Source organism: Mesoplodon mirus (assembly GCF_964341445.2).
Source record: "Mesoplodon mirus genome assembly, chromosome: 8".
Classification (NCBI taxonomy): domain Eukaryota; kingdom Metazoa; phylum Chordata; class Mammalia; order Artiodactyla; family Ziphiidae; genus Mesoplodon; species Mesoplodon mirus.
Genome location: NC_138984.1, coordinates 56,252,514 through 56,265,519, shown reverse-complemented (window position 1 = coordinate 56,265,519; position 13,006 = coordinate 56,252,514). Strand labels below are relative to the sequence as shown.

General features: G+C 37.9%; 1 protein-coding gene across 1 annotated transcript in view; it reads left to right on the top strand.

The window, feature by feature from the left end:
• The window catches only part of NXPH2 (neurexophilin 2), a gene marked incomplete at both ends in the record, with an annotated part of 108,164 nt that extends 98,756 nt beyond the window's left edge, over positions 1-9,408 (top strand). Inside the window, one exon of the mRNA XM_082631289.1 lies at positions 8,665-9,408. Within this exon, the coding sequence (XP_082487415.1) occupies positions 8,665-9,408 (744 nt within the window). The remainder of the gene's footprint in view (positions 1-8,664) is intronic.
• Between the last annotated feature and the right edge of the window lie 3,598 nt (positions 9,409-13,006).

Sequence of the window (13,006 nt, the reverse complement as noted above, 5' to 3'; positions counted from 1 at the left end):
GTTTAGCAGTGTGTTCCCAGTGCCCAGAGCACAGATGCTGAACCTGGAAGGCATTTGATAGATGCATGTTGAATCAGTGATTTAAAATGAATGCATTCAAAAGGTACATGCACCCCAATGTTCATTGCAGCACTATTTATAATAGCCAATACATTGCAACAACCTAAATGTCCATCGACAGATGAATGGATAAAGAAGATGTGGGACATATATGCAATAGAATACTACTCAGGCATAAAAAAGAATGAAATAAAGCCATTTGCAGCAACATAAGTGGGCCTAGAGATTATCATACTAAGTGAAGTAAGTCAGACAGAGAAAGACAAATATCATATGATATCACTTACATGTGGAATCTAAAATATGACACAAATGAACTTATTTACAAAACAGACACAGACTCACAAACATAGAAAACAAACTTATGGTTACCAAAGAGGAACAGGGAGAGGGATAAATTAAGAACTTGGGGTTAACAGATACACACTACTATATGTAAAATAGATAAACAACAAGGTCTTATTGTATAGTACAGGGAACCATATTCAATATCTTGTAATAAACTTATAATGGAAAAGAATATGAAAAATAATATGTATATATATGTATATATGTGTGTGTATGTATATATATATATATATAACTGAATCGCTTTGCTGTATACCTGAAACTAACACAGTATTATAAATCAACTATAATTTAATTTTTTAAAAAAAGAAAATAGGGCTTCCCTGGTGGCGCAGTGGTTGAGGGTCCACCTGCCGATGCAGGGGACGCGGGTTTGTGCCCCGGTCTGGGAGGATCCCGCGTGCCGCTGAGCGGCTGGGCCCGTGAGCCATGGCCGCTGAGCCTGTGCGTCCAGAGCCTGTGCTCCACAACGGGAGAGGCCACAACCGTGAGAGGCCCACATACCGCAAAAAAAAAAGAAAAAAAGAAAAGAAACGAACACATGCAGTTGTGACCAAGGTTTCTGGCCTCCCCACTTCTTCCCTGGACTACAGAACTCACCTCCTTACAGGTGTTCCTGCCCCTGGACCCACCTCACTCTAGCTCATTTCCTACCTCAGAGCCTCGTTCATCTCCTTGAAGTGCAACTCCAACCTTTCCTTTTCACCATTTAACTTTTGAGAAGACCAGGCTCAGGGGGGCACATGGCTTGCACAACATAATGGGACCTAAGTGACAGTACCAGTTTTCCATCCCAGGGTTCCTGACTCCAACTCCTTCCAGGAAATCAAAGCATTACTGTTTCCATTGCTTGCTTTTTTCCTGCTTTGGTTTTTAGCTGTTCTGATTGAGTTCATCGCCCCTGCATCTTTCATTCATTCCTTCACTCTTAGAACAATCTTTTACTCACGGAAATGCAGCCACAGACTTGATTGGGACACTCCAGTTTTTCTCTCAGTCCAATAATTTGCAAGTGCCATGTGGGAGTACCGTAGCTCTCATAGGATTGCAGGCAAAGATAAAAATCAGTGGAGCCATAAACTTACTCCTGCAAAAATAAAGTGGGAATATTTCTAAACTGTTTGAGGTTTCCCACTTTCTTAAACAAGGTGTGTTAAGTTCATCCAGTCTCTTGAGCTGTATTTCGAAGCAGTGAGCTTGAAGAGCTAAGCTTCAACTTCTTAGGAAATTGAAGCATCTCCTTCAACTTCCTGGTGCTGTATAAGTGAAGAATCAATAGGGGCTAAATAAACGTGTCAATTAGAATTGCTAAACCCCAGACTGGGACAGCAAGGCTGGTCTTGATATTTCATCCACAGGTGTTTCTTCAAATAACAAATAAAAAATAATACCTGTTAGGATAGAGCTACTTGAACTGATAATGGCATGCTATACATTGAATGGAATTTGAACCCCAGAAGCTTACATTTTAAATGCCCTTCATTTCCTTTCTATTAGTTATGGGTGTAGACAAATCTCCTCCCCCTCTTCTTTCCCTGCCCCCCACAGTTTAGGACCCATCCCCACATGCAGCGACAGGGAAGAAGCAAAGCTATCACAATGAGGGACATATAGAAGATGGTTATCCCATAATTACGGCAAAGGTCTGACTGTCTCAGATGCCAAGGGAAAGCAAGTAGTGGTCATGGTTCTGCAGCACCCAGCTTACTATGAATGTAGAACTCTGCTTTGTGAGGCTGTCTTTCCTTAGCTCCATTCCCCTTGGTAAACAGACCTGCAAAGAAAGCCCCACATAAATGTTGATACTGACTCATTGGATGTATAGAGTCAAGTACGATGGAGCTCCAAAACTGAGAAAAGGGACATTTGAATCTAATATGTTAAGCAAGTAATTCCAACTCCATGTGAGATATTTGTAGACTAAGCTCTTCTTTATTGAGCTATCAATTAACAAAATGGGCCCCATTTTTAAGAAATAAATACTAAATAATATAAAATAGCAATAATAATAACTGATGATGACAGACATACTTATAGCACATAAGAGTGCCAGAATAATTTATGAATAGTGTAGGGTTTCCTAAACAACTCTGACGTTATTTGAGATAATTCAGTGATGTGGTAAAGGGTTATAAATTGAAATGCTTGAGAGTTCCTGACATTTTTTAAAAAATCAATCCGAAACCAAGTGCCACTGAATTAAATGTAAATTAAACTAAGCTTATGATAACAAAAATGTACAAGCCTTGTGAAAATTATGAAAGCAAAACTTAAAAAAAAAAAATCTTCCCTACCTAAGCCAGAGATTAACAACAACAGTGATTAAGTCACGTTGCTAGCATGTACCCTTGAGATGAAGTGATGAAAACGGCACCTTACTTCTGTATTCTTCCTCCCCAAGGCCCAGTCTAATCATGAGAAAAACATCAGACAAACTCAAATTGAAAGGCATTCTACAAAATGCCTAACCAGTGCTCTCTGAAACATTCAAGGTCATCAAAAACAAGGAATGACCAAGAAATGGTCACAGCCAAGACAAGCCTAAAAATTCATGATGACCAAATGTCCTGTGGGACCCTAGATGGCATCCTGGAGCAGATAAAGGACATTAAGGAAAAACTAAGGAAATCTGAATAAAGTATGGACTTTAGTTAATAATATGGTATAAGCATTGGATCGTTAGTTGTGACAAGTGTAGTATGTAAGATGTTAACAATATAGGAAACTGGGTACAGGGTATCTGGTAACTTTTGTACCACACAACTTTTCTGTAAACTGAAACTATTCTAAAATAAAATGTTTATTGAAAAATACATAACAAATATAGTCGAAAAAAAAGATCTTCTGGTATAGTATTTGCAAAGGAAGATGCTTTTTAGTTTATAAATTATTTCCATAATTTGTGACAGTTCTCACATCTGCTACTATAAAATTCATTGCACCCTCTCTGCCTCTTGGAAAAAAATGCATTTAATTATCAGCGAAATTCAACTCCAGCCTGTTATGATGAATGATTTGAACCTGTCAGCTTCTTTTCCCCCCTAAAAACAAAAGAACTGAAATGAAATACAGTCTTCTTCCTCTATTTCCTTCCTTCCACCTGCTTCATTTAATTGATGAAGGTTTGAGGTTTTATTAATCTTTTTGAGCTCCTCTCCAAGACGCAGAAAAAGCTAATATGATATCATTGTATCTAGCTAATGTGTGTGCTTTGTGAAATTGATACACCCTGCCAAGACATAAATTACTTAAGCTTTGATAAATGTGTTGAAATCAGGGAATGTTCAAACAGATAAAGCACAGCAATTCCTCTTTTTCTCCCTTTTTTAAACTCCATTTTGTGCATGCCGTTAAATGTTTTTGCATTATTATTGTAATATGGTGGGACAAAATATAGCAGTGATACTGATATTAGCATAGGAAGCCCCAGCAAGTACAAAAGTAATGGGGGATACAGCCTTGTGTTTTGCAGATAACATCTAACAACCTTGCCTTGGACAGAGTGGTTTGCCAACAGGCTCAGAACCACCTACGGTCCTCTCCCAACAGGCTGTATCACCGAAATTGTCTACATAGGAATGAGGGCACCTGCCAGACACATTGTACTTTCAGATCCTTTGCTGACTCATTTGGTAGGTTGGAATCAAAGATCCACAAACACATTTTGTTGGCAAAAAGAGCTCACCTGTCCCTGTGATATGGATATGACTCAGATGTCAGCGAGACTGGAAACACGAGGAAGCATTTGATTGATGCTCTGGGGTTGAGAAGGTCAATTTCTACTCGTTAATGTATCATATGGCACTGAACAAGTTGCTTGATTAACCACTAATCAGTTTCCTGGAGACTGGAGAATCCATATAATCCTTTGAAAACAATTCTTGGATAGGAGGCATGGGACTACACTTTGGACCATGCAAGAGCCAGCAGTCACTGAATGCCTTTTGCAAGAGATTGGGCTCAGTAATTTCTATCCATTCTTTTTCTTTTTTTTGGCTGCGTCAGGTCTTAGTTGCAGCACATGGGATCTTTGTTTAGGCCTGCAGAATCTTTCCTTGCAGCACGGGCTCTGTAGTTTGCGGCACGCAGGCTCTCTCATTGAGGCGTGAAAGCTCAGTAGTTGTGGCACGAGGGCTTAGTTAGTTGCTCCGCATCATGTGGGATCCTAGTTCCCCAACCAGGGATAGAACCTGCATCCCCTGCAGTGGAAGGCAGATTCTTTACCACTAGGCCACCAGGGAAATCTCCATCCATTATTTTATTTAGTCCTTACAATCAAACAGCAAAGGACATAAAGGTGAGAAAATTTGGGCTCACATCAAATACTTCAAGCTAGGGGGGTGATGAGGTCATCAGACACCAAACCCTATGCTTTTTCCACCATGCTGCTTTCATATTGGGAGTTTATGGATGAGTGCAGGCAGGGTTGTGGTTGATCCAAACCCCAGTCATTCCTGGTTAGGTCTTTTGAGGTGAAGCATGAGCCCTGGGGACTTTGGTCACACAACTGTCTTTGTAGACCTGTTTAGGAGAGGATGCCCTCTCAGCAGTGATGCATCCCTTTAAGAAAATGTTTCAGGGAGAAGGCTGAACAAGTTACACCAAAGGGAGAAGAAGTTGGGAGAGGAGGTACAATTGTTGGCTTTTTAAGACAACTAGAAGTATATTTACCCTTTTAATTATACTCTTCTACCAATACATCATCATCCAATAGTTTTTTAAATTTGGGTTTAGATTTGGAAATCAGTACTTGTAAGAACCATCCATGCATTTTAGAGTAAAAAACAGATGAAGTTATACACAGCTTTTCTCACCTTGTTTAATGTTATCAAAGCAAGTGACAAATGCGATGGTCTAGGGCAAAGCAAAAAAACAAAAAGATACATCCATCTACTTTTTTTGTCTAAGGAACTGTCAGTGACTGTTTTTCATCAGAACAGAGAACAAGTATAGATCTGTGCTTAACAGTTAAATTTGATTATTTTTATATAGGCCAACCTTAAAATCAAGGGCTCCTTGAGCAGGTTTGAACCTGAAGAGTATTGTGTTAGAATATATTTTTTAGGAATCAAATTTCATTTTAAGTTCTCATCTGGAGAATCTTTTCTGAAGAATTGAAGAGCCTTTCTAAAAGCAAATAATCATATCTAATGTATCTGTTTGATAAGCTTAGGTTTTTTTTTTTCTTATGCTCATATTTCTTTAGGATGAGTCACATATGTTTGGGTCAAGTTGCTACACCATGTTACTACAAAGAAAATTTTCAGTTTTTTAAAAGTCAATAAATGACTTTTTGAGTAATTATTATTGACTAATCTCAGAACCATCACATCAGAAGTCCAAGAGATAAGAGAAGGATCTCATAATGTCTATCTCATAAGGGGACCCATCATGTATTCTAAAATACACTAATACCAGTTAACTTGAGACTCTACATGATTGAAGACTTCTTGTTGAACAATGGGTTCAATGTTGGTAGGTTTTCAATAACAGAAAAGGAAGGAGAAAAATCAGGCAAAGGACTAAATCAAGAAAAATGATCCAGGCAGAAAAAACTCAGGAAAATGTGTAATGTAAAACAAACTTTTTAAGAAAAAAAGAGAGCATGTTTCTCCTGGTAGTGAAGAGTGTCATCATACTTGTAAACGAAAAAATATTTTTGAATGGAAAATGGATCTTAATTCTGCTAATAAAGTATTCATCAGGAGCATGGTGTGTAAAAGTAAGAATTGAGATTTTGGGGGGTTTTTTTGAAAAAGCAAGCTAAAAGGGGAAATTTACCCTATGAAAGAGAGAAAGGAAGGCAGGAGCGAGGGAAGAAGTTAGGAAGTTGTACAAATAGGGGAGCTGAGATCAGGAAGTAAAGGAGAAGCTCTTGAGTACCAGCGATTCTCAGGAACAGTAGTTGTGACTGTCAGCAATGACCAAGCAAGGCACATCTCATGAAATTCCAGAAACAGGCAAAAAAATAGATAATAGACAGCAAGAATCATAATCAGAGAGAAGAGAAATTGGACCTTGATCAGCAAGGGGTTTCTTATCTGCCCATGTGTCCTTGAATGTCTCCCTGGAGAGAGAACAGGACAAGTCACTTGGACCAGGTTGCATCAGTTCCCAGGAAACTCAAGTCATATCTGGAGCCTTGTACTGACCTTCTGGGCTGTATGACCAGTTGATCTGAATGAGGTTTTGTGCACATTATAATTAAGAGTGTTCAAAGACAGAAAGCTAGTTACAGTATCAGAAATACCCAGAATGTTTTGAGCCAGAAATCCTGAGTAATGATCCCTCTTTCCCTGGTGAATATGCCAGCCCTTTAATGCCAGGAGAGAGAAAGAAGCATCAACTCAGGATGTGTAAGCCCCTAAGAAAAGGTAGTACGGATTTAGGTTTTCAAAACAGTAAGAACGTGCAGCATGCAGTTTGATAAACCTCAGTAATTTAAGTAAAGAGAAAAGAATTTCTGAAAATACCAGACCTGAGTGGGGGAAAGCCTTTGGGAAATTAATCAAAGGGACCAATACATTATTATGTGCTCCCTCCCCACCAAAGCAAAAAAAGGAAAAATCTACACATATATTTAAGTCCTTGGACTTCTCCTCTAAAGTATTTGGGTACAAGCTATAGATGAAAACACTTCTCACAAAACTCTACTAGAACTTAAAACTTTTATGAATATATAAAAGGTAACCTCATATTATTAAACTCTACCATGTAGTCAAGTGCAATATTAATAATCCAAGCTTTTTTTTCAAAATTGTATTGAAAGCAATAATTTTTGTAACAATCTGAGACTGGTTTTACCAGGTGCTTTGCCAAGTTTGAAAGGGTTGTGGAAGCTACATAAACACAGCCCCACTTCTTTCTCATCCTTTTCATCTTGCTGACAGTTTTCCAGAGAATCATTACCAGAGTGGTTTGTGCCATTCGAGATAAGAGGCTATCTGTGTTTCCACTAGAAACCTCTATTTTCCAGACTTTATAACTCATCCGTAAATATTCACTCCAGGCAACAGTTTCATATATTATGATTCTGTCCCTCAAAATTCATATTGACTTAGCTAAATGATTTTTAGAAATCATGAGGACTCTTACACTACAAAAAGAATAAGAAAAATCAAATGCAAATAAAGTGCTATGTTTCAATGGGTATGATTTGAGTCAAAATACTGTGGAATCCATAAAACACATGCACATGACTCTTTCCTGGCAATCCTATCTTTCAGGGTATTATTCAGTTGTAACAAAATTTAATTTATCAACAATAGGTCTATTAATTAATTCAAAATGTACATTTCCAATTTATTTCTGTTTCTATAAAGGCAGCTAAATTTGAAATTATATTTTTTCAACTAAAACTTTTGTAGAACTTCCTATTCACTCTACTTTTCGTTACAGAATTTGAAGTCGAATTATATCAGAAGTTATGAAATTATATGTCATAAGCTTTGAATACAATAATACCCTTAGTATCTGCAAAAATATTTTGAGTCTTATCAATATCTTATATTCAGGTGGTTTCTAGCTCCATGATAGAAACCTCAGCATTCTAGAGTTGTTTTCTATCTAAAAAAAAAATCTTACAAATTTAATGTTTTTATGAAATAAGAGACCAAAATATACTATTTTCCCCAGTCTGGGAAGATAGAATTGTAAAGATTAGGGAACAGAGACTAAAACCACATCAACCCATTAAAATGAAATACAATCACCCTTGATATCCATGGGGGATTTGTTTCAGGATCCCCTTGGATACCAAAATCCAGGGATGTTTAAGTCCCTTACATAAAATAGTTTAGTATTTGCGTGTAACCTATGCACATCCTCTTGTATATTTTAAATCATCTCCAGATTACTTATAATACCTAATACAATGTAAACAGTTGCCAGAGTATGACAAATTCAAGTTTTGCTTTTTGGAAATCTCTGGCTGGGGGCGGGAGTGTTGGAGGGGGTTTTCATTTGTTTTTAACTTTAATTCAGTGTTGGTCGAATCCACTGGATTCAGAACCTGCAGATACAAAGAGCCAACTGTACTCTCTTCTTGATCTCATCATTTCCGTTTTTGTACTCATGGATTTACATTGCTTGAATTAAATGGTCGTCTTGTTACACTGTGGAGCCCAGCTGTGTGTGTGAAATGCTATTTAGCAGGAATTGAAATAAATTACAAGAATTAACCTGGTGCTTTGGCTTTGGTATGTGTGCACTCAAAGCCTAACCTAAAATGTGTTTTTCTTTCTTCTTTTCGAACAGCTGTTTTGTGACAGTAAAAAGGTGGTGCATGCCACAGAAGGGCTGGATTGGGAAGACAAAGATGCTGCGGGGACACTGGTGGGAAATGTGGTACACTCAAGGATCATCAATCCTCTGCGCCTGTTTGTTAAACAGTCTCCAGTCCCCAAGCCCGGACACTTGGCGTATGCAGACAGCTTGGAAAACTTTTGGGATTGGCTGGCCAATATCACGGAGGTTCAGGAGCCCTTGGCAAGAACTAAACGGAGGCCAATAGTGAAAACGGGAAAATTTAAGAAAATGTTTGGATGGGGCGACTTCCATTCCAACATTAAAACTGTTAAGCTCAACCTCCTCATCACGGGGAAAATCGTTGACCATGGAAATGGAACCTTCAGTGTTTATTTCCGACATAATTCCACAGGCCTGGGCAATGTTTCAGTGAGTTTGGTACCCCCCTCCAAAGTGGTGGAATTTGAAGTTTCCCCACAGTCTACTTTGGAGACCAAGGAATCCAAATCTTTCAATTGTCGCATTGAGTATGAAAAAACAGATCGGGCGAAGAAGACTGCCCTGTGCAACTTCGACCCATCCAAGATCTGCTACCAGGAGCAGACTCAGAGCCACGTTTCCTGGTTGTGTTCCAAGCCCTTCAAGGTCATTTGCATCTACATTGCCTTTTACAGTGTTGATTATAAACTTGTGCAAAAGGTCTGTCCTGACTACAATTACCATAGTGAGACTCCATACTTATCTTCTGGCTGAATCTTTCTACAGCCAACAGAAAGGAAGGACAAATACATATTCAATTAGAATGACCAAGAACCAAGCCCAGCTCTTCATGGTAAAAGATCCCTTTTGTTTCTGGCAGTGAACCTTCATTCCCTATAAGGTTTTCAAACTTGAAAGAAAAAGAAACATCTTTAAATGTGAATTGTGTTTGTTTTGATCATAAGTACCTGAATCTAAAGAGTAAAACTGTGTATGAAGCCATCGCTCTCACATAGGATGGCTAAGTCCTCCAGGTATTGTTGTTTCTCTAAGAGTCGATGGTAGCAACATGTAACAGGAAAGAACCAAATTATGCATGTGATAAACATTGCTCTTGAAATGAGCCTGCCTTTGAAGTATGTTTTGGAAGATTACCTTTAAAATAGCAGATTCAGTAAAGCAACTGAAAAGATTGTATTTGGTAGATGAATTGCATTTCTTACACTGAATTCTTTTTTTATTGCTGTCTTTTCTCCCACATCTGTGCTGTTACTGATATGAGAGATGAAGGGGTAACATTTGTTTCAAAACTCACGTGTGAAGTTACAGTGCCACAGTGGAATGAACTACGTTATTATCTGAGCTAGAATTGAGTGGAGTGGGATTTAAGCACTTAGCCCTGATTTGGTCACCATCCTCAGGATTCTCATGTGAGTAGTAACATTAGTGTATTAAGAAAGCAAATCTGGATATATTGTAAGTCAGTTCAACAATAATGACGATCAGGATGTTTTTAGATTGTTTTGTCAAATTCAGTGCTGTGAGGTGGTCAAAAATATCATAAATCTGTATTCACACTTTAACCTCATTCTATTCATTTGGTAGTATGATTTTTATATACAGGTGTAGAACAACTCTTAAATTGAGAGAAAGTGATTGTTTCCTCGGCTAGAATGGGAAAGAAACTGGAATTGGAAGGAGGAAATTCCGGGATGATATATTCATTATTTCTAGCCTCTTAGATTAAGTTCTCCTTGCATTTAATTATTTACATGAGGGATCAAATTGTGGAAATAAAGAGTATATTTAAACACTGCTACTTATTATTAAGTGTTAATAACCAAGATGCATGATTCACCAGTCTTTTGAGATGACTTCCTAATAATGTTGCTTCACACTGTGTCCTCCTCATCTTCTCTGAGGGGGTCGACAGTCATCCTGTGTCATAGAACTGGATGGTCTTTGAATTAGCACAGAAAGACAGTCTGACTGACCAGTACAAAGGTTTCTAGAACCTGTAAGACTCATGGAATAGTTACTCTTTTTTACGATAGACGTTAACTTTTTTCCCCCTTCTTATCTGTAAAATATCAGTTAAAGTAAAACATGAAATTGAGGACTAAAGGAAGACCAGTCCTAACCAACAAAAATGCTCTTACTACATTGTTCAAAAAGCCAGCAGCACTCATCTCTATTTTGCATCTCCATTCCTTTCCTTTTCTTGGTGATATCTGCACAGTGTTTGGTTTTTGTCTCTTGTAAAAATTGTACTAGACTTAGTGTGTGGTGGTACAGGCTTGAAATTTTTGCTCTGAGTTCATCGGGCGCTTTTGTAGTTTGTGGTTGGTGTGAAATATTTTGAGACATCTTTTTATTTTCACCTAGAAACAAGATTAAAATACTATTTATTGTAAAATATGTGGGAACCATCTATGTATATAAACTTAGAATTTTCTGTGTACAGAGAAAGTATGTGTACGCATTTCTATGTAAATAAAAAGAATTTGCTAAATCTGTCACATGGCTTCAGGGTTGTTTTTTTTTTTTAAGACTGTTCTTGTTTCTTTTCCTCACAGTGGTTTAGTGTGTGTGCGTGTGTGTGTGTGTGTGTTTTATCAACTGAGCATTAAGATTTTCCATATGTTCATATTAAACAGAACAGCTAGGCTATGGAGATTTTAAAGTAGAGTAAAAGAATAACTCATATAAACCACCTGACACATAGCTTGGCATCTAGTAAGAATTCTGTAAGTGTGAGCTGCCATTATGATTGTTATAATTATTATTACTAATGAAATGCGATTTAAAACTATCTGATGTTCAAAAGTTGAGTGGTATAAACATTATATGCATGCAAAGAAAAAAAAGCTAAATCAGTCTACACAATTCTTAGATTTTAGCAGGATCTGTGGAATTTAAAAAAAAGATAGAAAGGGGCCTCCCTGGTGGCGCAGTGGTTGAGAGTCCGCCTGCCGATGCAGGGGATACGGGTTCGTGCCCCGGTCTGGGAGGATCCCATATGCCGCGGAGCGGCTGGGCCCGTGAGCCATGGCCGCTGGGCCTGCGCATCCGGAGCCTGTGCTCCGCAACGGGAGAGGCCACAACAGTGAGAGGCCCGCATACCGCAAAAAGAAAAAAAAAAAAAAAAAAGATAGAAAGAAAGTTCCCCAGGCATATTTTTAAATTGGCATAGAAAATATGCCACATATATTTTTTAGTCATCATTTGAAAGCCTACATAATTGTCATTAATGGTACTTGGCACAATACAAATCAGATCCCATTTAAACATGCAAATGCACCCATTTCCACAAAACCATTTTTGCCTTTGAGTACTGCAATTGAGGAAAAGGACATTCATGTAAGCTAATTTTATACCCAATCACAAGTTGTTCAAAATGTAAAGGAAAAGACCCTTTTACAAATGAAAATCAAACTAATAGATGCACACCTGAAAACAATATAATGTGTGTCAATTATGACTCAATAAAAAAATTCATTTAAAAAATAAAAAACCACTAGCAGAAATTTAATCTTCAAGGAGGTGTTAGTTATCTTCTCAGGATCTCTCTAGGCCAGCTGTTTAGGAGAAAGCAAACAAGTTTGAAGACCTTTTCACCCCTCAGCAGAAACAATCTTGTTACTCATCACCACACAGAATCAGAAAAGAGGTCATATTTCCATGACTCTGGTGTGATCATACCAGCTACAGGGTCTGTAAAATCTGGGGAAGGGAAATAAGAGGAAAAAACCTGTGGACACCATGTAGCACAGCATAATCAGTAAAAAGGAAGCAACTTTCTTTCTTTCTACTGCTTGATACTTGGAATTTCAACACATTCTCATGATCTAGAATAACAAAGCAAGAGTGAGTATGGTTCTCTGGCATGGGTACTCATAAGAGAACCTGATTCATATCACATTATATTCTTTAATCTGTACTCTGCAACACTGTTCTTCTTTATATGAGGCAGATGCTACATGACCCACAATTGCTACACCTTAAACATTCCACAATTGGCTAATTCTTTCTCCATTCAAGACATGGTTCTGCTGAGTGGGAGCTGCCATTAAGGCTTAGAGAGTCCTGATACTCAAAGTGCAGTCAGTACATCAGCAGTACTACCTGTAAGTTTATTAGAAATACAGAATCTCAGGTCCTACCTCGGACACCCAGTTGGAGTTTTCATTTTAACAAGATACCCGTGTGACTTGTATTTACATTAAAGACTGAGAAGTACTTCCTTAGAAACTCTGATTTAGTAAATGGAATTAGTAAATTAGGAAATAAGGATCTACATCTTAAATAAGAACCCTAGGTTGTGCTGGTTCCAATAGGCTTCTAACAATACTTTTTAAAAATGTTGAAGGAA